The sequence below is a fragment of the Scardinius erythrophthalmus genome, assembly GCF_964197995.2.
Source record: "Scardinius erythrophthalmus genome assembly, chromosome: 10".
Lineage (NCBI taxonomy): Eukaryota > Metazoa > Chordata > Actinopteri > Cypriniformes > Leuciscidae > Scardinius > Scardinius erythrophthalmus.
The window spans coordinates 2,892,510-2,920,228 of NC_138230.1; the positions used below are offsets into that span (position 1 = coordinate 2,892,510).

The window sequence follows — 27,719 nt, forward strand, 5'->3', positions numbered from 1 at the left end:
CTTGTGGAGTCTCCAAGTGTCCTCCTCTGGAAAGACACCTACATTTACCCTGAGATTAGCTTTTGCAGGAAAAACTTGAAACATCCTTCAAAATCTGTTTACTAAGATGACAAAATCAGCGAGTTATGAAGATAAGTCACGTTCAGTGCACAATTAAACATGAAAATATATATATATAAAATGGTACTCTATTGACAGACAGACTTTTATATATATAGTAGTCAACATTTGAAGTGGATAAAAAAGTTCATGAAAGGTTTTGATCCACTTCAAATGTTGACTACTGTATGTATGTATATGGATATATATGTATATTATGTACACAGAATGTTTTTCTTCGCAGCTCTCATGCTAAATGAATGCGATTATAAATGCGTAGATGTTTTTAAAGCCTGGCAGGTTTAGGCTGTATTTGTAGTTACAGATGAGTGTGAAATTAGTGGTTGCCCAGGCAACAGACAACTGCGTTTGAACTGGTTAAGTGTGTGTGTTTGAGTGTGTGTGTGTGTGTGTGTGTGATCCGGTGTCCTTGCAGCAGAATAGCAGCACTTCTCCCTCTTTTCTCTCGGCTCTGAATGCACCGTGTGCTTCATCAACACTGGTTTCTCCAGGACACTAACGGAGATTATGCGGCTCCGTCTCATGTTTGAAGTAAAAAACAATCCTCTTAAACCCAGGCACAGTCTTGCAAGACTCCTCTGATTGAGTTTGCTTATGTAACTCCGACGGCACCGTTTCCAAGGAGAAAAAAATAGTGTAATGTGTAGTTGACCAAGTGTACATTATTTAAATTAGCACGGCAAAGTTTCGAGTGGTCATGTAACTTCCTCCTGCAGCGGTTGCCATGGAAACAGCGCTTGTGACTGTGCTGAAATCTGACAGAGGAAAAGCAGACCGCAGAAATTACACTATGGTTACGGTGAATATGCATGTCTGATGGGTTTAAGTCTGCCGCACATTACCAGACACGTTTAACTCGTACAGGCTTCCAGACTGCGACCGAATGCTCAGGTTTAGCGACCCTCTTTCCTGCCACTGCGACTGAGTTTTGTTAGACGTTCCCAACTGATAAGAGCTGCCTTTTCTGTTGCATATGAGAAACATTAGACGGCAAACGAAACGAAAGCTAAACGAAACCGCGCTTCTCGTTTGAGCCGTTTATCATCTCTCAGAGCAATGTTGAAAACACGTTTACTCAAGCCGATCTCGCTCACACTACACCGGTGCTGCACAGCGCTTGGAGATCCAGTGAGAAAGTGCTTATATTCGCCTCCGTATTAACGACATCGCATATTTGGAGCGTTCTTGTGTCAGATCAGACAGCGCTAACATGGAAACCAGTAGAAACATTGTGCAATGATTAAACGCGTTATAGAAGGCTTTTCAGTTCACAGATCACCAACATTCACCTTGGACTTAATGTAGTAAAGCGAACTGTAACCATGGTATTGTGGCAGAAAGAGTCGAATGTTTTCACATTATTCATCTCAGGGTTCGTGCAGCCTTTAAAGACGACTTTAAAGTGCTTCACACTTTTTCCAGCACTTCAAAGCTCTGAATATACAATTTGAATGTTTTTTTTAATGTGATTATTTGTAAAACTAAACGTTTAAAGATGTAGAAAAACTAACACGTCGTTGCAAACAGACACTTTTATTATTCTTTTTTTTACCCCTATAACCAGTAGATGGCGGCAGAGGAGCACTTACTGACTTAAACGCCATTTCCCCTGCCTAATATATGAGGAAAAGTAGGAATTCGCAAAGGCTGTGTTCGAAATCACCACTCATACCCTCATTCACTATCCCCAGCATTAATCCACTAATATAGTCCGCTTGAAGGAGTGAATGAAAACAAGCAAGTGAATGCGGACACTTAGTTCGCCGGACGGGCTGTTGCTTTTGCATAGTCTCTGTTTGCTGTTTAATACCTATATGAAACTGGCAGCTCCAGTAGTAATGAAAAGATTTGTTAGTTTACTCTGTCACGTAAACTAGCATGTATAAACCTTAATTTAATAATCAAGTAAAAAGGACTTTATATATCTGTATGATATTAATTATGCTGTGGCCACATTAGACCAGCGGTTTGGAAAATGGCTGGATGATTGATTCGGCTGCAGCGCCATATTCTGGTCAGACGGTCTGGCGAGATTTCATTCAGCGCGATCGTCACAGTGCATTATGGGTATTCTCTAGCCGTTGAGTGTACATCGGTTGTACATTTGTTATTGCGGTGCGTTAAAATAAATGTACAGTAAACAGTAAATGTTTCTGGAAGAGTCTCTTCTGCTCACCAAGGCTACATTTATTTGATCAAAAATACAGTAAAACAATGAAATATTATTCTAATGTAAATCATCTGTTTGTGAATATACAGTAAAGTGTAATTTATTCCTGTGATCAAAGCTGGATGTTCAGCATCATTACTCCAGTCTTCAGTGTCACATGATCCTTCAGAAATCACTCTAATATGAGGATTTGATGATCATTTATGATTATTATCAGTGTTGAAAACAGTTCAGATTTGTGTGGAAATCTTAAATATTCCAAATGTTTGGCCAGTAGTGTATATAACCAATAAAAATGGCCACACTCTCTTAGTTTGATCAGTCCAGCTCTAGTCATGAACATTGTAACCTCATACTAGATGATCTTCCTCTCATGTGATAATGTCTCCAGTGTCAGTGTACCGCACACATATAGCGGTTCTGTTGGGTTACTCTGAGCCGGACGCGTCTCTAGATTACGCTGGATGTAGGTCAGGCGTTCATGCATCAGTGTAATTAGCCGCGAGCCCCACTAAAGCTAACGAGGGCAACGGGCCGCCATGGCCGGTCATGCGTCTGCACCTAAAGCCGCGCTGAGGACGGTGTGTGTCCTCTGATGGTGCGTTTCTTTCACATCCTTTGCTTTCGTTTCAGGATGGGTGTTTTTTAAAACCGTGTCGGTCTTGATGAGTGACCCACTAACACAGAAGACTTAATTATCTGCACCTAATTGCATGCGTGACCTCATTCTGTTTTCTTTCTCCAGCCAGAGAGTGAAGTCTCCACGACGGCTGAGGACTGCTCGTCTGAGGTAGGATCCGCTACTCTTCATCCCCCAGTGTGTGTGTGTGTGTGTGTGTGTGTGTGTGTGTGTGTGTGTGTGTGTGTGTGTGTGTTATTCTCAGGCTCAGGTGGAGTGAGTCAGGTTTGTTGTGTTAATGACTCGTGGGATGAAACTGTGCTTGTGGACGGTTATGATGCAGAAACCTTGCTCTTGTGCTCATGCATCATGTGATCATGTGACCTGTGGTTGCCAGGCAGTGAAGGCTGAAAATCCAGCCTGAAATTTATGAAGACCTTGAAGAGACCAAAGTTTGACAGAGACCGAGGCTGATCTGTGGCGTTACTGAGAACAGCCTAAGCCATAACCAGATGAACACAGAGTACATGTTATAATATGAATAATGGATAGTATACACATTATTAAAATTAAGGATAATAATATTAATAATGCTAGTTCTGTTCTATCGATTTAACTTTATTTTTTAGGTACATTTCCTCCAATTATCCAAACTTTATTTATTTATTTATTTTCTTTAAGCTCATTTATCCTCAATTACCAATACAAAAACCATATTCATTTATTTATGTATTAATTTATTTTCTACAAGCATATTTTCTCCTCAATTATCAATACACAAAATATTTAATTATTTTTATTAAGCACATTTCTCCTGTTATCCATACAAAAACTATTAATTCATTAATTAATTGTATTTATTTTTTATTAAGCACATTCTCCTCAATTATCAGTACAAAACTATTTTATTTATTTATATATTAGTTATGTGTATTGTTTTTATACATTAGGATTTGTTGGACTGTGACATTATTTTCATACATCATTGTATACGTTGTAGTGACTTTTTCTTGAAAAAGTACAAATATAGAATGAAATCAGTTAAAATAAGATGAAATAAGGTAATAAAATTAAATAGTAAATGATTTTATTACAGAAATATAATACAGGAAAACACTGAATCTACTAAGAGTCAGCCTTGAGAATTACAGAAGCGAGACCTCTGCACACATGACAGTATTTGAAGGGTGAATGTGATGGATTTCCGGGTAAATGATGTCATGTTTTGTGCTGTGATGTGTGTGTGCCCTCTCTCATGTGTGATGTTGTGAACGGACAGGTGAATGGTTTCCAGGAGAGGACAGGCCGTGATCTGCCATGGTCCTGTGTGATCGGGGTACAGTAGATCCTCGCTGCGCCGCTCTCTTCTGCTCCTCTAACACACTAACCTCACATCATCCCCTGTTCACCTTCAGCTCTGCTGGGGAGATGCTAATGCCCTGGCGTCCTGTGCCATGCTAACCGCGCTCACTCAGATCACGGGCTGCTTGGCATTTTGTTGGGTGTATATTATATTGGTGGAGGAGAGCGTGTAGAAACGCTTTTACAGGGAATAAGGCCTCGTGTCCAGCAAAGCGACAGATGCTCTTCTGAAAATGTCTTGGCGTTTGAGACGCTTTGGCTGCTATGAAAGTGTTACTAGCATCTGATTTCACAGATAGTTTGTTTCTGAAGATAAAAATGTCAATTCACTGTAAAGAGCTTGTCATCTGTTGCTGTTTCACAAGTGGGATGTGGTGATTGGCCGCTGTGGTGTTTGCCCCGCCCTTCCTCCTCTGTGATTGGACGACAGTGATGAGCGCTGCGTTTTACCCACAGTTTAACGTTTGTTTCGACTCTCGGCGTCCGCCTCGTCACGCTTCTGCCGTTTGTAAATACGCGGCGTTCCCATTTAAAACAATGGGAAAAGTACGCTTGCCTTAGGAAAGATATCGCTTCTGTGGACACACGGCCTTGAGCTAGCGACAGGAAAGGGACTAGAATATAGAAGAGAGAATTCAGAAGTGTTATTTTACCGTAATTAAGACATTATTATAGTTTTTATTGTAAATATTTATTATAATATTTAGTATTAATAAAAAATATATAAAAATGTGTTTTAATTTTAATAACCATTTTAGTAATTTTGTTGAGTGTTTTTGTCATTTTTATTAGGTTTAAGTCATTTTTTATTAGTTTTTATTTTAGCATATCAATATGGAGGGCCTAATTACTCAAAATTAAATCATTAAATAAATGTTGAAATATTCAAATAAATTGTTATATAATACATAATACAATTTTTATTAAAACAAAAATCATTCGGTTAATTGTTAAATCACCAAATAAAATGTATTGTATCTTTATTCATTTCTTTATGAATATTTCAACACTTATTTAATGATTTAATTTTGAGTAATTAGGCCCTCCATATTGATATGCTAAAATAAATAAACAAGCTGAAAAATAAACAAATAAAATAAGTTTAAGATTTTTTTTTAAACTATTATAGCCCTGTGATAAATTTGAAAAGTAAGTTTACTAAATAAAATATATTTTTTTTAATTATATTTTATTTTATTTCAATTGACGTTTATTTAGTTTCAACTAACAAAAAATGTTTTAGTTAACTATAATAACCCTGAGATTCAGTAGATGTTTCCCAGATTCTCCTGACCGAGCTCCGGCACCACTGGGTGGAAAGGGTGTTTAATGAGTGGTTCTGGATCTGGTTCTGGATCTGGATCTGGATCTGGTTCTGGTTCTGGATCTGGTGCTGGATCTGGATCTGGTTCTGGTTCTGGATCTGGTTGTGACTCTGCTCTGGTTCTGGTTTCTCCCACAGGAGGAGGATCTCGCCCAGTGTGAAGCACAGATGGAGCCTGAGCCTCAGAGTCAGATCCAGGTCATGGAGGACGAGTTGGCTGCGAAGAGCCTGGCCATCGAGGAGCTGAGCCGCGAGCTGGAGGAGATCAGGAGAGCGTTCGGGGCCGAGGGAGGCCAGCAGGTGCGTGTGCTCGCCCCGTCCAGCACTCCTGGCTTTAGGCCCGATCACACACAACGGGTTTCAGGTTTGAAAACACAAGGCGCACAGAATTTCGAGTATTAAAATAAAGTATTTTGAGTATTTTTAAAAATACTTCTGAGAAAGCAATTGATGTCCAGAGCTGATGGGTGAGAAATACTGGACATACCGTGTTCGAGTGCGTTTTTTGTTGCTAGGCAACCACCCGAATCAGCTGTCCTGTCCGTCTAATCCAGGACTGTGGCGCGGGCGCTCTAGACCCTTTGGTTTGCTGTTTAGTAAACACTCTTATCAGCTTTTTATTAACTTTATTTACTCTCTGTTAGCATTGGGGTAGTTGCGGTGCGTGAAGTCACTCAGCTCCTGGTTCCCCGCGAGAGCCGCCACAAGTTCCTCCTCCATCATCACAGTCTCCGGACGTCAAAAAAACAACTGTGAACTTTCGTCACGACAACGGAAGCCCCGCCTCTCCATTCATTCGATTGGACAGTGGGAAAAAAACGTGATGATGTCAGGTGCTTTTCTGCTCAGAGATGATCTTACTTTAGCTTCAGGCGCTCAGAGGCTCCTACTAAAGCACAGCGAGGCGCAGCGGCGGTTAAACCGCGAGGCACATAAACAGCACACAGAACACTCACTGCCAATAGAACATGATTTAAGAAAGACACCTCTCACTGCAGAACACACACTCTGTGTGATCGGGCCTTACAGAGCTGTGCTGTGTGTCGGGCTGGGCATCTTTCAATTTGAACTATTTCAATTCTTATCGATTCCAATAAGGTAAAAGAGAAAAACACTGTGGATATCATTCACATTTAGTCTTATTACAATTGAAATAAACAGTGTTTTTAAAATAAAATATACATTGTGTTATTATAGAGACGGCCGCAGGAATATTAAACTGCTGTCACTTTAAGAGCTGCACTGGTCCAATACACTGATACACACACGCCTGAGAACAGAAAACAGAGAGTCGTCGCTCGCTTGAATGCTTTAAAGTCAGAGTGAAATGCTCACAGGGGAATCTATAAGAGGAATAGAAATTTTAATTTTATAACAAGAATTCGATACCGGACTCTAGCTGTGAGACGCGCTAGATGAGTGTCTGACGGATGATGCGTGACCTCGCTGTGATTAGTGCAGGTCTCACTCCGTAGAGTCTCGGGTCTTTCTCTGCGTGAGACTTTCAACAATACCACCGATCTTTCTTCTTGACATGGACTCCATTATGCTGCCAAGAAAGTCACTTTCTGTCATGTAAATCTGCAGGAGAAGGTGTTTCATTGAGTGTAGACGCTCCCCTGCTGTTCGAGACCCGAGGAGGCGTTTCACTTAGGGTTCATAACAGTCCAAAAACCCAATCACCAAGACTAGCTCTGCTTCCATCTGCTGAAGCTCTTGTCTGATCGAGCTCTTTAAAGCAGGATGGATTCTGATTGGCTGTCACTGTTTTTATTGATCATCAGCTGGAAAACATCATTCTGAAAGTGATTCTTTCTTTCTTTCTTTCTTTCTTTCTTTCTTTCTTTCTTTCTTTCTTTCTTTCTTTCTTTCTTTCTTTCTTTCTTTCTTTCTTTCTTTCTTTCTTTCTTTCTTTCTTTCTTTCTTTCTTTCTTTCTTTCTTTCTTTCTTTCTTTCTTTCTTTCTTTCTTTCTTTCTTTCTTTCTTTCTTTCTTTTGAACTAATCACTAACCATTTCCAAATTTCCCAGAAAGTGATTTTGTTTTCTTAAAGGTGCAGTGTGTAATATTTATGAGGATCTGTCGACTATCTGTGTTTTTATCACCTTAGAATGAGCGTTTCTCTCTACACACACCGCGCGTCCCCTTACATCCACATGTTTCTACAGTGGCCCTAAACGGACAAACGCGTTTCATCACTGTTGTTCTTCTTCACGCTAGCTAAAGTCAGCGAATAAAACACTGACACGATGATGAACAAGTAACAATAATATTCACAATAATATATAGTTTTACTGAATAAAGTAAACCTAATTTCTTACTTCATCTCTGTAAAGAAAGCTCATTGCTTAACTGGCTACTCTCTGCCTGCTGTCTCAGACGACGACATCACTTCCTGTCGGCCACCGTAACTTCTGTTGGGTGCAGTTTGCAACATCACCACCAGATGCTGCTAAAAATCACACTGCACCTTTAAACACATTGCTTGAAAACGCTGTTTTTTTTTTGTATATGCGTTACTCCAAATTTGCGCACATGTTAAGTTCGCTATACAGCCACTCGGTCTGAAAACGCTGCCCAGGGTTGGTGATATGACGTGTCGTGTGTAAATGTGTGTGTGTCCGCAGCTGCCGGAGTTCGAGGAGGCGCTGAAGCACAGGGACGAGATCATCACGCAGCTCACCGCTAACATGCAGCAGGCGCGGGCCGAGAAGGAGGAGGTGATGAGGGAGTTCCTGCAGCTCACCGAGCAGAGCCAGAAACTGCAGGTCCAGTTCCAACAGGTACCAGACGCTAGCAGACGCTAGCAGACGCGCGCCGCTACTGTTCCTGCGCGATGCTTTACATGAGGACAAAACACTTCATTATAATGATTGCCTTATGATTTAGAACAGCCTGTAACTACAGATAACTGTAATGATAACTATAAAAGTAACTACATCAATAACTATAACGATAACTTCAATGAAGACTATAATGACAACTATGATAATGAATGCTAATTATAACTATAATTATATCGATAACAACGTTAGTTATAACAATAACGATGAGTAATGATAAATATAACGATAATTATTACAATAACTGTATTAGCATCCACACCAGCGCACAATAACATTCCGTTTATTAGGTCGTCTGTTTTTGTAAATGCTCAAGCTCTTTAAAGCAGGATGGATTCTGATTGGCTGTCGATTTTTATCATTCACCAGCTGGAAAATAAATCGTTCTGAAAGCTAGAACTATGTTTGTTTGGTCATTTTTATAATTGAAACAAATGAATAAATCGATATAACATTTGTCTCACCTCGTCCACTAAGCCATCATATCAGAAGCTTGTCTGTGAGGTCATGTGTCATTTCATCATATGACCCTAATCCTGTCCCTCACAGGCTCGTGTTAAAGGCTTGCGTCTGAGGTTATCTGCTGTCCTGTAGTTGTAGTGTTGCATTGGCCGATGCCCTGACGGTCTCGCTCTTCCTTCAGCTGCAGGCCGGCGAGATCCTGAGGAGCTCCAGCATCAGCTCCACCGCCTCAGACCTTCTCCAGGCCCGTCAGCAGATCGCGCTGTACCAGCAGCAGCTGGACGAGAGGGACGCGCAGGTCAGAGGTCACCAGGAGAAGCTGGACGAGAGGGACGCGCAGGTCAGAGGTCACCAGGAGAAGACACAGGAGCAGCTGAGACTGATCGCACAGCTTCAGGAGAGGCTGAGTGAAGCCGAGAGGGTGAGAGTTCACTGATGAAACCAGTCATGTGCTCCAGCGCCACACGCTTGGCTCAAATCAGGCCAAATAATTAGTGCTGTCAATACATTAAAAAAATTAACTAGATTAATCGCACATTTTTTCAGTGATTAATCACAAATTAAAAACACTAACGTTTTATACATTTTTAATATATTTTATAATGTAATAATCTCACAGTTAATCTCCAAATTAATGTAGAAACAACATAAAAAGGCCTCTTTTGTCTTGTCGCACTTTAATGGATTAAAAGCATTTGCATGAACAAGAGGGTGATCATAGAGCTAATGTACCGCTAGCTAGCGGATGACAGTAAAATGTACGGATGCTGCGTTAATTGCGTTAAATATTTAATCGCGTTAATCTGGACAGAAAGTAATTGCATGCCGTGTTAATGTTGACCGCACTAAAGATAATGTTATTGTTCATGGAGGTTCAGCAAATGCACAGGCGCGTTTATACACTCGTTGGAACAACCAAAACATCACCTTCTAGCATTTGCGACTAAAAATAGATGTGTGTGTGTGTGTGTGTGTGTGTGTCTGTGTGTGTGAACTGTAAAATATATTTAGGAGTATGTGTGAGAATAACAAGTAGGTGTTTAAAAAGTCTTAAACTCAGTTTTTGTTTATAGATTACTGCTTGTTTATAATTCTGGCCTTTTAATGAATGCTTAGTAAATGCATAATTACATAATTATTAAATAAATACAGTTTGAAGCAGAAATATTTAAAAACCTAGATATCCAAGATGCCAAGATATATATCTATAACCAAGATACAAAAATATCTTGTTGTATTTAAATAGATTAAATTTTGCTTAACGTCTCCTCGTTACAGAAGCTTGTTTCCACCATGGAATGAACAAATTTAAAGGTATTTTATTTCTTACAATTCTGACTTTGTCGCAATGAGGAATGAGAAAAAATTCAGAATTGCAGGTTATAAACTTTATATAGTTTATAAGTTTATAGTTATATAGTTTATAACTCGCAATTGGGAATTCATCCCGCAATTCTGAGAAAAAAGTGAGAATTATTAGAAAAAGTCGCAATTACCTTTTTTATTTGATGACTATGATTGTAACGATAATTATAAAAATATCTATAACGATGACTATGATTATAACGATAATTAAAAAAATTGCTATACCGATGAAACGATGACTATGATTGTAACAATAATTATAAAAATATCTATAATGATGACTATGATTGTAACGATAATTATAAAATATCTATAATGATGACTATGATTGTGACGAGAATTATTAAAATTATTAAAATTCTGCAGCAATTACCTTTTTTATTTTATTTTATTTAACCAAACTTTACATGAAGACCCTAAAGAATCACACTAACTTGTGTAGAATGGGCATCCGATGACCCCGTTAAGAATAAACCAATGATCAAGCCCAAATGAGCTGTGTGAAAGACACCCTGACTGAATAGTGTGGTCTCGGTAAATTAAATATGACTTGTTTGCAATAAAAACATGCCGTTTCTCTGTCACCAGTTCCGCACTCAAGCCGAAGAATCGTCTGCGCAGAGTGTACGAGAGAAGGACTTCCTGAACACCGAGCATCACCAGCGCCTGATCTCAGAGCATCAGCAGTCGATCACGCAGCTCCAGGATCAGCTCCAGTCCTGCAAACAGCAAGCGGAGGAGGCGAACCGGCGTCTGTCAGCGAAGGCCCAGGAGCTGGACGTCTGCGAGCGAGAGCTGAGCGTGTCCCGACAGAAGGAGCGCATGTCGTCGGGAGAGATCCTGCAGCTCATGAAGACCGTGGAGGACCTCCAGCAGCGCTGCCATCATCACGGCAGCCAATCAGAGAGCGACTCGCTGCGAGCCGAGCTCGACGAGATGTACGGCGAGCAGATCGCCACGATGAAACACGAGCTTCGGATTCAACACGCGGCAGAAGTGGATCGAATCCGAGAGCAAAGTCGCGCCGAAGTGGAGAAAATCGTTCAGGAGCATCAATCAGAGATCGAGAAGTTCAAAGGTCAGGTGCTTCAGAGCAACGTCCTGAACGTGAGGGTCATCGAGCTCCAGCAGAAGCTGCAGGAGACGCTAGTGCTACGAGAGAAAGCGGAGCAGGAGTTAGCGCGGACGAGTGGAGAAAAACTCAGCCTAGCGCAGCAAGTTGAGCGTTTACACAGCGAGTTGTGGAGTGTGAGGTCAGAGGTCAGTGAGGTGCACCGCCTACGTGACGCGCTTGACGCCGCGCAGAAGGCTAACGTCGAGCTCGAGGTCAAGCATGAATCCGAGATCACTAATTATAAGATTAAACTCGACATGCTCGAGCGGGAGAAAGACGCGGTGTTGGATCGCATGGCGGAGTCGCAGGAATCTGAGCTGGAGCGACTTCGAACGCAACTCTTGTTCAGCCACGAAGAAGAGCTTTCCCGACTCCGAGAGGACCTCCAGCGGGAGGGCCAGCTCAACGTGCAGAACCTGCGGGACGAGATGAGCGTGCGACACCGCGAGGCTATCGACGGCTACGAGGACAAGCTAAAGTTAGCGGAGAGCGAGCGAGTCGCGCTGCTTCAGGCGCTGACACACAACGAGGAAAGCGGGAAATCCGAGGAACCGGAGCGACGGAGAGAGAGCGAAATCAGCGACCTCCTGGAGAAGATCGACAAGCTAGCGCTGGAGAACGAGCAGGCGTCCGCGCGACTCGAAGCGCTTCAGGACGAGATCGACACGCAGAGGAACACCTTCTCCTTCGCCGAGAGGAACTTCCAGGTGAACTTCCAGGAGCTGAAGGACGAGTACGTGTGCATGGCTAACGCTAAAGCACAACTGGAGGAGCGCCTGACCCGAGACGCCGAGGAGTTCGAGAGGAGACTCGCCGAGATGCAGACGAGACGCGACGAGGTGGACGGCAGTGAGAAACACACGACGGAGCTGATGGAGAAGCTGGAGGCGGTCGAGAGAGAGAAGAGGAGTTTAGCCGAGCGCCTCTCGCTAGCGGAAACGGACGCTAAGCGCCTGGAGGTCGAGCTGGAGATGAGAAATCAAGCGCTGGTTGGGGACTGCAGTGTTTCTGGTGGGCTGGAGACGCATCACACACACATCAGATCAGGGAGGGAGAGAGAGACGCCTGCGAGTACTACAGCGAGCCGGCTCGCTTCACACACACACGCACACACTCGCGAGGAGCAGCTCTCGGTCTCCTTCAGCCGCACACAGCAGGTAAGCAACATGCTAGCGTTTCATGATGATTAAACAGAGCGCTCGTGCTCGTCTCACAACTCGCGATGCAACAGTTGGGTTTATCTGCGTCGCTCTGCGGTTAGGAAGCGGCTGTTTGAGGTGGACGGTCTGGGGATGATATGTCTGTGGGAGGAACTGATGCGCATCGAGGGCACTCAGCGCCAGAGCGAGCGAGAGATTATTGCGATTCGGACAGAGTGCAGGGGGACCGAGGGGCGAGAGAGGTTGTGTTATAGAAGAGAGAGAGAGAGACAGATGAGCTTTATTCTCCCCGTGTGTGAAACACTCTTTGATCTCGGCAGCTCTGATGGAAAAGGCCTTCATTTACACTTTTGTGTCTCTAAAGACCATTTATGGCTGAATCTCAGTGAAGCAGATGCAGGTCACATGTCCTGCTAGAGCAAAAGACAAAAGATGTGTGTTGGCTTATTTCCATAGCACATTAAAGGCTTTTTGAAATGTTTTGTTATTTGTAAGTTTAATGACAATTAAGCACATTTGCACAACTCTCATTATCCTACTGAGGCTGGATGAGCTTTATTTAATATTACCTTAAATTCTCATTAGTCAGCAATTATTGCAGGTTTTTATTTAATTCAGCATACATTAATGGTACTTATCAATATATATAAATAAATTGTAAATTAATAAGTACATATATTACATATCCAGGATGTAGTTGAACAAGTTTCTTCACATTATCAACATTTTTTGTGTGTGTGTGTGTGTGTGTTGCATTAATGATAATGGGGTAATTAATTAATATCACATGGCAACAAAAATCGTAATGGTCCTAAAATATGATTAGTTGCTTAAAATGGGCTCAGCATATAAATAGATATTTTAGAAATATGACCTGGACATGTTCTTTGCAGTTTCCTGGCAGACTTTTCTTGCTGCAAATGTTTTTTGGATAATTTTCAAGTCTCTTTGATCCTTTAACCCAAATTATATCGGCTGATTTAGCAAATGACCTTTGTTATGATCGACTAACATCTGCATATTGATGACATTTACATGACTATTCTTCAGTGCAGGTGAAGTTTCTGAACACTGGTGTTGATATGGAAATGTGGGGGCAATATGTTAATGAGCTCATGCATGAGATGTCGTATGCTAATGAGCTCATGTGATGTCGTAATCATGCAGCTGAGTTTCTGAACGAGTTTGTTTTCGATAAATGTCATGTTTTTCAAGATTTGATGCTCCGTCCTCACCTACAGGATGCTTGTGTTAATGAGTTAAACTCTCTCATGACGTCTGTGTGTGTGTGTGTGTGTGTTCTCAGGATGAGACGGGAGATGCTCAGGTCGATGGAGACGCTATCAGAGCCTCGCGTGTGATTCTGCCTCTGGAAATGGACGGCGCTGAGCATGTAAGTAATTGTCTGTCTGTCTAAATCAAACTCGTGTTGTTCGTCATCTCATAGATGCAGCTCAACACTTTAGGAGACATACACTGGAAGAGATGGTTCATGATTTACTTTGAAATAGAGCTGCGCTATTAAAAGTTAAACCAACCACGTGATCTTCGTCCTAAATGCCAGCGATTCGGCTCGATGTCTATTAAACCTCTGACAAGTCCGATCACAGCGAACACTCAGATGTGCGTTCTGGCCCAGAGAGGTCCAAATCAGCCAAATGACTGAGTGTCTATTGCTGCTAAACTGCGGGACGTGCCTGATATCAAACACTCTTATGAAAGCATAGAGACGCTGTTCCCCAGGCGGCCTCCTCATAAGCGAAGTAAATGGGCTTTACATGTGTCAAATAACCTACACACACATGATGAAATGGCGTTTTGGTAAGTAACCTTGCAAACATGATCTGTCATGTCTGAGTAAGTGAATGTAAACGCTGAGAAAGAGCGTGTGTGTAACGGTATATTGGATCCGTGCGTTAGCTCTTAAAGTGACAGCAGCCTAATAAACCTGCGTCAGTCATTACTGTTAACCAAACAACACAAGACACAGATAAAGTCTCTCACTGCTCTTGAGTGAATAAACTGTAGTTTTAGTCTGTATTTAATGTGTGCAGTGGTATTTCATATTTGATTACTTTCTGTTGTAGGCTAGTGCTTATCTGAAAACCCTTAAGCTCTGTTTATTTCATTTGTATTTTTGCTCTGTTGTATTTTTCAGTGATTTTTTTTGTAATTTAGTTTATTTGTTCTTTTTTAATTTAATTCTTAATTAACCTAATATTAGTTTTGTAATTAAGTATTGATAATTGCGTAATTTTCACCGAAATTTCACATTACTCGCATCATAAAATAAGAGTTTGATCATATTACCCATCTATAATCGTGATTTCAATATTGAGCAAAATAAATGTGATTATGATTTATGATCTATATATAGTTTAAAAAAGACTGCAGCAATTAACATTTTGTCAGAACATCTAGTAACTTGCATGTTTTTGTTTAGTTGTGTGTTCAGAATCGTGATCCTCGTTTCAAACACAAGAATCTCTGCTTTGAAATAATGCTCACTCAGAAATTGCTAGTAAATTGAACAAATAATTACAAAGAAACACATTGTATTGAACGTGAAATTTTGAAATAGAAAGACTAAAAGAATGTGTGTGTGAATGTGACTGGAGTGTGTGTGCGTCTTGGATAGCTCAGTGCTATTAGCTGAATCTGCCCTTTGGTATTAGTGCAATAGCTGTGACATTTATCAGAAGCCTGTGATTAAACCTTTGCTGGTATTTCCTGTGAATAAACGGTGGCAGATTTTTCTCCGACATTAATTGCTTCTCGATCTCCATATTCCTGTGATGGTCATTAAAATGCTTCATTTGTGCCTGTGGCGATGTCATCACATCAATCCGTATGACACTCTTTGTGTCTCGTATAAAAGAGCCTCTCAGTCTTATGATATGCTAAACCACAGATGTGAGTGTGTGTGTGTGATTGGCTCATCTCTCAGATCATTGTTTCAGATAAAGACTCACAAGATGTCCAGGCGGAAGCCTCTCACTGATCTGAATGTGAGATTAGTGGCACCAAACAGGGCTTTTGCAGAAATACTGATTGTTTCCAAGCAGGTTTTCCTGCTACCCTTTCTCTGCCCGGCCTCTCGTCATTGGTCGGTCAAACAGACTCACGCCATTGGCTGAGTCAGAAAATTACATGTTTCATCCACTTACACTGCCCATCAAAAGTTTGGGATTTTCAGTAATGATGCTGAACATTCAGCTTTGATCACAGGAATAAATTACACTTTACTGTATATTCACATAGACAACAGATGATTTACATTAGAATAATATTTCACTGTTTTTACTGTATTTTTGATCAAATAAACACAGCCTTGGTGACCAGAAGAGACTCTTTTAAAAACATTAATAATCTTACCGATCCCAAACTTTTGAATGGCAGTGTATATTTGTCTCTGATGTATTTCAGCATCAGAATATGTGCACATTTGTTTCACCTTCAAGTCCAGACGGGTTTCTGCCATCACTGAGACCTCGTGAGGTCAGGTGTGTGTCCGCTATCCTTCACGCTGTGTGTGTGTGTGTAGGATGAGTGTCGTCTGCAGTTGGAGGCTCAGCGCATCAGTCTGTCGCAGATCCACGCCGCGCAGCTCGAGCTGCTCATGGACACACACGAGCAGGAGCTGCGCAGTCGAGAGCGGGAGCTCATGGACACACACGAGCAGGAGCTGCGCAGTCGAGAGCGGGAGCTCATGGACACACACGAGCAGGAGCTGCGCAGTCGAGAGCGGGAGCTCATGGACACACACGAGCAGGAGCTGCGCAGTCGAGAGCGGGAGCTCATGGACACACACGAGCTGGAGCTGCGGCGTTTACAGGAGCAACAGGGCCTCAGCGCTCAGTCCTCAGGTCAGTGGGACGCCACATGAAACGAGCCCGGTGTTTCAGATCTATTATTAAGCCTAAGCCCACCGGCAGCTATAGTTGTCATTTTCCTTTTGTAAGTATTTTTCTAAATGTTATCCATGTTTTATGTCTCAATGAAATGCAAGCAAACAACCAAATAAGGGATTTAAAAAAAATTAGTGCTGTCAAAGTTAGCGCGTTATTAACGCGTTAACGCAAAATCATATTAACGGCACTATTTTTTTTAACGCACGATTAACGCAGCGCTTATTTTCTGTTTGACCCGTGGCCCAACCCCTAGTTGGAGAAATGGAGATTCACAGTGTTGCCAACTTGGCGACATTGCAGACCCCTTTAGCGATTGTTTCCCTTCAAAAAAGCGCCCAAACCTTATTTAGTTTCTGAGAATCTACCGGTACCGCCGGTGCTCTCCCAGCATGCGCGCGCGTGCACCTCTCTCTCTCTCTCTCTCTGCGTCTCGCAGCGCTTTAATTCAGTTAAACACAGATAATATGTTGCTTCTCTAATTTTACATGCAAGCATAGCCGAAATCATAGCACAGATATTGTCTTTATCTTATGTGTATTTGATTTCATCAGACGACGGTTCGATTATCAGGATTTTTGTACAGATTAACATCTGGGAACGGAGAGCTGGTTGTGTCTTAATGGGTCGCGTTTCAGTCACCATTTCATATTCATTCCGTTGTTTGACTGACAACAGAAACAGTAAGATATACCAATGAAAACAGTTTTATTGAGAATTTAACTTCATCAAAATGGGCACAGAGAGAGACAAACTAATGTATAATAAATAATAAATGTACATTTAGCATTTTCAGAAGAGCTGCCTTGTCATGCAAAAATCTAAACATGTACATATCTTTCTACATGTGTCTAATAGACATGAACAAGTTCTTTGAAAAACATCTATGACCTTTGAAACATCTTCAACGTCTCGTCTTCATGCTCTATGTTGACTATGGTTTCAAGAATAAACATACATTTGCATAAAGCATCCATATGTATCCATGCCCATGCTGATTAGAGTATTACAAACTTGAAAAGTATTAATTTAAGGTACATTTAGAACAGATAAAAAATGTGCGATTAATCGCAGGGTAACTCATGACAATCATGCGATTAATCAATTAAAATTTTTAATCGATTGACAGCCCTAAAAAAAATAAATGCAGAACATGTTCATATAGGACACTATTAACACGACTATGCATGAAACCATTCAGAAACATTTGGCCACTAATGGGTTTAGAGACATTAACCCTCTGAGGTCTGAGCTGTTTTCTGGGCCCTGGAGGTGTTCTGACATGCTCTGACATTTCTGGTTATTTCTGTTACTTCTGACATTTTCATGGCTAAAGTCTAATTACACTGTATTCAGCACAAACTCTGCTACAATAATATATCAACAGCATGTATGTAAAAGTTTGTAGTTTTGAGATAATGACATTTATGCGTGGTTTGTGAAAATACAAAAAAAAATTCTCACTGAAATAAGGCAATGAAACCCATACTGATTATTTCTTCACAAGACTTTTGAAAATTGTATGACGTAGCCTAGAATATTTGCTCCAAAACTATGTGAAAATCACCCTGACTGCTCATTCAGATAAGACAATATATTGATTTAAAATTTTTACGACGTGTTTTGTGTGAAAAAGCTTTATGCGGGAGCTCATTAATATGTAAGCTTTTCACACCTGAGAAAGACAAAGACCCTCCCTAACGGCCCTATTAGGAGCTATCAGGCCCTATCATTCTGAGCAACCTTGCACAAAGAATGAGGGGATTTTAAAAAGAATGGCTTTTAAATTGTTTGGATTTATTTACAACACAACATAATCCAAAGATACACAACAAATGACAAAAAAGCACTTCAAAGACAGAGACCTTTGTGCCATTCCTAAAAACATTGTACATACCTTTCATTTCCAAGATTTTCACTTTACCATGTTCACGTACAGAGACTCATGTGAATGTTGAAGTCCTCAGTGGCATCTGGGCCCTGAAAAAAAAAAGTGAACATACTGATATCAAGAGAAAGGCCTGCACGATTTTGGAAATAAATTTTAGATTTTTCTGGTTAAAATTGCTTTTTAAAATTCCTTTTTAAAATTCACAGAATACACACACACACACAGACGTTTCCAACAATATATAATATAATGAACACCAGGTTTGTTGTGCCTTGTAGGCATAAGGTATATGCGCAGTGCCGGATAAAATAATAATAACAATAAATAACCTATAGCAGTATAAATCTTTCATCTTTCTTGTCTTCAAATCGCGTTCTTCTTCTTCTGAGGTAGCATAACTCCAATGTAAGCTCACGGCGCGTCTTTCAAACTCGACGAAAAGTGAAGTGAAGTGTTTTGTTGTTGAGGTAATGAGCGAGACGCGTTCCATGTGGAGATTTGCATGTGAATATCTTTTGCGCGAGTGGGCGTGGCCAAATTAACTGTAATGAGCAAGCGTTTGAGAAGCTGGACATCTTGTTGGTTTTATACAAATTACTTAAACAGAGAATATTTGTTTTCGTTTTGAATCCGATCATTTAAAAGTACACACTTAAATGTTTATAAAGGTATATGGCTCATAAATGTGTGACAAGTATTCGCTGAGTTTTGTTTCAGTTTATAGACGTGCTCAAGAAAAAAAAGTTCACCACGACAAAGAGGCAGAACGCACACCCTGTTTATTTTCTTTATTTTATAAAAGCACAATGTTTTGATTTGATTGTAAGTGGACACATACAAAAGGAGGAATATCACAGATTCTTTTTTTATATTTCTTTTTTCTGTATGACCATAAATGACGGAGAAATTTAAGTTTATAGCGCTACAATGTGAAGAAAATCCAGCAAAACGCGCCCGCGCGTTTGCTGACCTCAGAGGGTGAAAGAGCGAGACACTGTGAAACGCTCTGTTTCACCCACACTAATGCTGTATCAGCAAAGATTTTTAGTATTGCTGCTAACCGATGTCATAGTTGTACTGTTATAAATCAGGGATTCATAAGCGTTTTTTTGTCTGTTTTTTCTCTATTTCGCCATTACCGACCCCTGTCGTATATTACCGACCCTTGTTGTATATTACCGACCCCAAAGGAAGAAAAAAGTTGTATATCTGATGGTAAAAGTATAAACTGACCGTATTTGGTCTGCTCCCGCAGAGCCGAGCGAGCCGATGGTCCCGCAGCTGAAGGCTGAGTTTCAGGAGTCCTGGGCTCAGCTGGAGGAGACTCACCGGCGCGAGCTGGAGCGGCTGAAGCTCTTCTACCAGCAGCAGAAGCAGGAGACGCAGGAGCGCTTCACCGCTGAGATCCTCCTCCTCCAGCGGAGACTGCAGGAGCTCACGGGCGCGGACGAGCTCTTCAGGTGACCCTCTTCATCACACAATACAGCAACACACACTTACATTAGCTCCCAATTCACCCTTCACAGGGAGTTTGATTGACAGGCCATCTGACCAATCATAATCCGCCATCCGCTGAATCCGCCACTTTTGTACAACAAAGTGGTCAGGAGAGTTAGTAGATTAACCTTGGAGGATTAGAACGTGAGAAACAGAGTGTCCTGACGTCTTTCCGCGGTTAAAACAACATTCTGATGTTCATTCATGTTTATTTGATGCTATAAATGAACTAGAAGGAAGAGATGATTGGTTCACGAGCCACTTTAACTGAGCGATCTGTCAGACACATTAAAGAGACACAAAACAGTATTTATTGTTTAAATTTCATTCAAAAAAGACCAAATTTGAAAGCTGAGACTGTTTCATATCAAAAGTACCCTGATCTGTCCTGTCTCAGCGTGTTGTCAGTGTCCTCTCTGCTCCGCGATGTGTGTTTCACTGCGTGAGAACATGTGGCGTGAGAGAGGCGTGGCTTATGGGACACAGCAACAGTAACTAAAGGGGGCGGGGCTTTGCGAACGGTCATTAGCTAAGATTTTTAACGTTTTGAAAGAGTCTCTTCTGCTCACCAAGGCTGCGTTTATTTGATCAAAAATACAATAAAAACAGTGAAATATTATTCTAATGTAAATCAGCTGTTTTCTATGTGAATATATAGTAAAGTGTAATTTATTCCTGTGATCAAAGCTGAATGTTCAGCATCATTACTCCAGTCTTCAGTGTCACATGATCCTTCAGAAATCACTCTAATATGATGATTTGATGATCAAGAAACATTTATGATTATTATCAGTGTTGAAAATAGTTTAGTATTTGGTATATGGAAACTGATATTATGTCTCAGGATGCTTTGATGAATAGTACATTTAAAAGAACATTTATTTTAAATAGAATCTTTCGTAACATTAAAATGTCTTTACTGTCACTTTTGATCGATTTTAATGCGTTCTTGATGACAAAAATATAAAGCAGCACAACAGAATAAAAAGATGAGATATTTTGTTTATTTTTATGTATACGTCATCCACGATAATATTGTAAATGTTAATGATGTGCAATCTGAAATTATCAACGAGTTATGAGTTTGTCCCTCACTTTACAAAAACACATCTAGAGAGCGCACACATACACTGTGTGATTTATTCTTTTAAAATGCTTTTATAATGCCCTCAATATTCAAGATAAAGGGTAAAATACCTCTGTATGTCTTTTATATTTATATTATTTAATATAGTTATATATATATATATATATATATATATATATATATATATATATATATATATATATATATATATATATATATATATATATGTCATATCACACGAAGAGTGCCGTTTTTTTCTCTGATTATTAGCACGATTACAAATGTGAAATTGATTTTATACAACATGTCAATAAAAAAGAAGTTAATATTAAATGACTTACATTTTAGACACAAAATTGCCTGTTTTTCAATTTCCAGTGTGTGTGTGTGAGGTAAAAGGACACAAGCTCTTGTAGCTCCGCCCCCTGTGCCGGGAGCAGCAGCTCATTTGCATTTAAAGGGTCAGACACAAAAACTGTGTGTTTTTGCTCACCTTCAAAAAGGGACAATTTTATCATGCTATATAAAAATATCTGTGCGCTAAAACTTCACACACACACACACTCTGGGGACATCAGAGATTTATTTAATATCTTGTGAAAAGGGCATTATAAGACCCCTTTAATGATTAAATATGAGAATTGTACATAAAATATGATGTAAACTTTTAATTAGGTTAAAAAATTGCTTTATTAAGTAAAAAATGCCCATAAAAGTAAAAAAATCAATGTAAACATAATTTCTGTCACTGCTGTGAACTGACCAGAATAGGAAGAATATGAAAATTTAATGAGTCAGCTGTTTACGGCAGTCATAAACCTGCCAAAGTACCAGTACAACAACACACTCAGCAAAATATCGTATAATTATAGTTATCGATAAAAACCCAGAGAATATCAAGATATCATTTCTTTCATGTAACCAACATCAGAGAACCGTGATGATGTGAAAGCTATTGAGATATAAACTCATAATCCGAGGGGTTCGTCTGAGCTGAACAGATCGTTTGCGATGGACTCTTCCTTTATTAATTGTATTAATTAAAGTCTGAGTCTCAGTCGCTCTGCTGAGCATTTTTAACGAAGCCCAGTAACTTTTCCTTCGCTGTCAGTTTGACATTTACACACTAAAGGCTGAAAACAGAAGGCCTCCTGGGTCATAATTCAACACTTCCAGCGTCTCTGCTCTTTAAACATTAGCCAGCGTTAGAGCTCCGCCTCAGACATCAGGGCCTCGTCTATAACCGGTGCGTCGCGCAGAACAGGCCCTGAACGAGCCGTACGCCACTACGCCACTTCACACGCACAGGTTGTGGTTTATAAAAATTAACTTGATGGGAAAGTGTGCGCACCTGCACGCAAACTCTGACCCATGCGTACGAGCCGTTTGGCGACACCGATGGAGAGCTGGAGTTAATGGCTTTTGGTCACTTTTAAACAGAACATTTTAAGAAAATTATACATATTCAGAAAGATAATACAAATATAATTTCACTCACCAAGCCTATCACATGAAGCAAACATCCATCTCTTCTTAACGTCGAGCGTTGGGCCGTAAATCTTCATTATGTGTCCTAATCATAAATACAGTGCATGTTCACTATAACAGTTTAAATAAATAAAATAATGATTTAAACTATGTTTTACTTCTGATATAAACATTTAGATCAAATAAGCCATTCTCATTACTGGAGTTAAACACTTAGATTAGCCTACACAAAATCATTACTGAGAAGTTACAACAGTTTGTATGTTCAGTAAATATAAATATCTGTAGTGGATGCGATGCACTTTTCCTGTGGCATGCTGTGTTTTAATGTTTAACTACAGAGAGGATTGCTCATCATGATAATAGCAGATTGTCTGAGAAAATATATTTGTGCAAATAATGCACAACAAGGCTTATCTGTTTCCATTAAAAATATAAATCAAGTAAAAATACTGTTTGGCCAGTGGAGAAGATTAAGAAAAACTTTCTCTGACGTGTATTTTTACACTATTTGATTGATTTATTGAAGAACAAGGCAAGGATCGGCTACTAGCACATCCATCTCATGTTCTCATAATGTCTTGTACCGTTATACATGTTATCGCGTGGATGAATAATCATATGCAAATGATATGCAGATGAGGATATGCGTAGTAAAACGAGGAGTTGTAAGCTCATATATGGTTATTTCGGGGAGGAGACGCATGTGCACAATCTTCCGCTGACTGGGATTATAGAGGGAATCTTGCGCAGGTTCTGGCGTTCACATGGGTTTATAAGTCTGAATAATCTTGGCGTACGCCATTTCTGGCTTTTAGTTAGGATCCTGCGCTCAGTTTTCTAAATGAGCCCCTGGTGTGTGTAAAACAAATGTGAGCATCCGTCTCTCTGCTTGCTTGAAGGATCACACGCGTTTCTGAAGCGCTTCATAAATGATGGATGTGTTCAAACCCTTCAGCGCTCGTGTCGGAGACGCCAAACCTCACATCGCTCAGACGAGAGAAGCTCCTCCGCTTTGATGCGCGGGCAGGAACGGGAGAGTTGAGATGGTGAAAGAGCAGCACTGCCCCCGAATGGACATCGTATGACACATCAGATCTCAGGAAGGGCTTCAGAAATATATTCATGATCAAATATCTTTCATAAAGTGTGTTTTTCTTCTCCTCAAGCGTCTGAACTCCTCTAGCTCACTCTTAACGCTTGGCATTGTAGTAATGTGAATATCTCTGTCCTCTGTGTGATAGATGGCTGATGTTCCTCATTTGTTAGTCGCTTTGAAGCTGGGTGATCTGTTGAGTTTTCAACCAATGAATTTGCATGATTTTTCCAAACGCTTCTGATTTACTTAAAAACCATTTACTTTACTTTTATTTTTTTACACTTATTTTTCTACTGAGAATTTCACCCCAAGGTTTAAGTGTAAATAGGGTTGCCAGCTTCAGAAAAGGAAAATGCGGGACACTCAAAATATTTGTACTGTTTCACACAGTGTACGTCATTTCAGTGTCTGCAGTTAAGTGTGTGTTTAAAAGGTTATCAGACATAAACACATTAGTATTGCTTAACTTATTTTTGTACAATTTAATTCTAAAAAGAATTTTAATGTCATACATAAAAAAAAATTACATTACAAACAAACCATTGTTCAAAATTACAGCATTTATCTAAAATAGAAAGCTTTTTTAACATTGTACACTAGGCCTACAGTTCAAAAGTTTGGGGTTAGTAAGATTATTTTATTTTTTTAAAGACACTAAAGAAAATAATTGCCTACTTTTATTCAGCAAGGATGCATTACTTTAATCAAAAGTGACAGTAAAGACATTTATAATGTTACAAAAGCTTTCTATTTCAGATAAATCTCTTATGAACTTTATATTCATCAAAGAATCCTGGACAAAAGTCGAGTCCGGCTGAAGCGGAAGCGACGGCAGAGGATTATGTTCACAAATCAAAGAGTCTGAAACTCTCGTCCGAAATTTTTGCACGTTTAAAAATAAATACGACCTCACATGTCAATCACGTTCACACACTCGATTTCCTGCGTTTTTCGCATCCGTAGCAAGCGCTTCAGAGCCACCGAATGACGAACACGAGAACACTGAGTGTGCAAGACCTTAAGCCAGAAGAAGACAAACACAGGAAAGGAAAGACATTTTTTGAAAGATAGTTTAGCAGGAATACATTTATAAAGCCTTTCCTGAGGTCTGATATCTGTCATACCGTGTCCAGTCTCTTCCACCATCTAAAGTCTCCCGTTCCTGCCGTTATTTATGATAGAGCTTGGAGAAAATAGAGAAAAGTGGATATTCTTTATAGAAATACCCATGGCGTTTGAACATCTTGTTAATTAATGTGGTAAACTACACACTGTTGAGGATGTCGGAGGTAAGAAAGACGATCACGTCGTGAAAGACAGTCTCGTGTGTTTGAGTGCATGTGTTAAATCTCTGTGGAAAACATTTCATATTTGGGTTTTATTCCTCCACAAAGTACGAAGGGAATCAGGGCCTGAGTTTCATGCGGTTTCAAACCGGTGTGACTTTATTTGCTGGATCATGATAGAAGATATTTCTAAACATCATTGTGTCCAAACAAAGTCAATTAAACATATTTTGCATTAAAAAATGAATGATGAGAATTTGGTGGGTGAAATATGTTTAATTGGCTTAACTTCAGGGCGTTTAAGAGTTAATGAGCTCTTGATTATTTTTTATTTATGAGTCAATCATGAGCTCATTAACTCTTAAACGCCCTGAAGTTAAGTCAGTTACACATATTTCACCCACCAAATTCTCATCATTCATTTTAATGCAAAATATAACGTATCCTTTTCTTTCTAGTTTGTTATATAATTTATTGTTATTATTCTTGATATGTATTTGAATATATTGTAATGCTCCTATGGTGATAAAGGTTATAGTGAGAAGTGTATTGATACGCTGAAGCCGACCACAGTCAGCTCTGTTGATGTGTGTGTGTGTGTTTTTGAAGATTATTTCTGGCAGCGAATCCCTAAACGAACACCTTCCCCTCAGATTCAGTTCATATTTCAATAATTTAACAACATATGCGCATGATGAGGGTTAATGATCACATGACATGCAGAGAAACAAATACATTTAGAGCTGGGCAACGATTAATCACATACAAAACAAAAGTTTGTGTTTATATAATATATGTGTGTGTGCTGTGTATAATTATTTTGTATATATAAATAACACATTTTTCTTAAGTATATACATGCATGTGTGTGTATTTATATAGACAAAATAACTACACACACACATATATAAACACAAACTTTTTATTTTACATTTTTATGACATAATCATGAGCTTGACTCTAAACGCCCTGCCGTTCCCTCATAAACCCTGGTTTGTGTTTGAGGTCGATGTTTCTGCTGACATTCACTCAGTGTGTGTGTGTGTGTTTCTCCCAGCGTGCCGAGCGTCAGTCCGCCCCTGCCCAGAGACGAGCGAGGTGAACATGATCAGGTCAGTCTAACATCAGTGTTTCTCTCAGATTTCTGTGACTCTCTGTAAAGTCGGTCAGTGACTGCGAGCCGCCCTACATCTCAGAGCCGAGGAATCAGGGTGGGGTTACGCAACACCACCTCACGCATGAGCGCACACACACACACTCTCTCTCTCTCTCTCTCTCTCTCTCTCTCTCTCTCTCTCTCTCTCTCTCTCTCTCTCTCTCTCTCTCTCTCTCTCTCTCTCTCTCTCTCACACACACACACACACACACACACACACACACACACACACACACACACACACACACACACACACACACACACACACACACACACACACACACACACACACACACTCCTCCTCCTCTCCTCCTCTCACTGCTGCTGTTTCTCTGTCAGGATGAGGAGCGTGTCTCTGTGATCGCTGGCTCAGGTCTGTGGCGTGAGCTGCAGGCCGGTCAGGAAGCCCCGTGCGAGAGCTTGCGTGAGGAGCTGACAGATCAGGATCAGGATCGGGAGCGACGGACCGCATCTCCTCCCGGACGCGTGCAGGAGGAACACCGGCAGGAGCTGCTGGAGGAGGAGATCGCCAAGGTGCTTCAGGAGGCTTTAACACATGCAGGGCCTTTATATCACATGTTTGCTTTATTGAAGTGTACACTTTACAGTAAGGTTCATTAGGGAACATTAGATGATGCATTAACCAACAAGAACTAACAATGAGCAATACGTTTGTTACAGTATTTATTAATCTTCGTTAATGTTAGTTAATATAAATCCAGCTGTTCATTGTTAGTTCACAGTGCCTTTAATTTTAATAATGTATTAGTAAATGTTGAACTTAATATTAACTAAGATTAATAAATGCTGTAGAAGTATTGTTCATTCTTAGTTCAGGTTATCTGAGGAAGTTAACTAATGTTAACCAGTGAACCGTAGTGTAAAGTGTTACCGGTTTATTTCAGTAAGAAACCCTGTGTGGAGTTCGTCTGGTGTGTGTGTGTGTGTGTGTGTGTGTGTGTGAGGAACAGAGCTGGAGATGTTGCTAGTGACGAGGAAGAGAGGTCATCACTGCTCTCGGCTCACTTCATGACTCTCGGCTTCATTACTTCAGATGTATTCGCTTAAAATGTGCCTTGAATCGACAGTCTTGATGAGCTTGATCTTGCTAGCTTGTCTTGTTTCGAGGGCTTGATGATGTTGTGTGTGTCGTGTGTGTCAGGTGATCGTGCAGATGTCGGTGGAGTTCGCCCAGCACACCGAACACACACGCATCAGCAAACAGGCCAGAGAGACGAGCACCGCTGTGCAGACGGACCGAGATGAGGAGGACGAGGTGAGCTCACGAACGGGTCACACTCACACACACACACACACACACACACACACACACACACCAGGACACGCTCCGACAGCGCAGAGCTCACTGAGGAGAGCGTTCTGAACACTGTCATGTTGGATTTTGTTCATTGTAATTCTTAATACGAACTTCGTCATCAATTAAATCCATTAATGTATCAGTTTTAACACTCTGATTCAGTTTGCCTTGAACTCAAAGACGTGTGCGTGTGTGTGTGTGTGTGTGTGTGTGTGTGTGGTGTGTGTGTGTGTGTGTGTGTGTGGATCATATTTAGGCCGGGTGTCATTTTGTAGTATAAGCCCCTCAGCTCACATTTACTGCATGAACACACACACACACACACACACACACACAGACACACTCACACTCACACGCAGACTCTCTCACACACACACACACACACACACACACACAGACTCTCTCACACACACACACACACACACACACACACACACAGACTCTCTCACAC

The 27,719-nt window shown here is 40.5% G+C and overlaps 1 protein-coding gene across 6 annotated transcripts in view; it reads left to right on the forward strand.

Annotated features, from left to right (window-relative positions):
* akap9 (A kinase (PRKA) anchor protein 9) overlaps window positions 1-27,719 on the forward strand; it is a 118,720-nt gene that overhangs the window by 23,960 nt on the left and 67,041 nt on the right. For 5 of the 6 annotated variants that reach the window (XM_081376232.1, XM_081376236.1, XM_081376234.1 and 2 more), the window contains exons 3-14: window positions 3,036-3,080; window positions 4,189-4,245; window positions 5,734-5,895; window positions 8,222-8,377; window positions 9,081-9,320; window positions 10,853-12,535; window positions 13,845-13,931; window positions 16,083-16,404; window positions 19,593-19,797; window positions 25,852-25,906; window positions 26,290-26,484; window positions 27,113-27,226. In XM_081376232.1, coding sequence (XP_081232358.1) covers window positions 3,036-3,080; window positions 4,189-4,245; window positions 5,734-5,895; window positions 8,222-8,377; window positions 9,081-9,320; window positions 10,853-12,535; window positions 13,845-13,931; window positions 16,083-16,404; window positions 19,593-19,797; window positions 25,852-25,906; window positions 26,290-26,484; window positions 27,113-27,226 — 3,321 coding nt within the window. The remainder of the gene's footprint in view (window positions 1-3,035; window positions 3,081-4,188; window positions 4,246-5,733; window positions 5,896-8,221; window positions 8,378-9,080; window positions 9,321-10,852; window positions 12,536-13,844; window positions 13,932-16,082; window positions 16,405-19,592; window positions 19,798-25,851; window positions 25,907-26,289; window positions 26,485-27,112; window positions 27,227-27,719) is intronic. The other variant, XM_081376235.1, reaches the window with a different exon arrangement.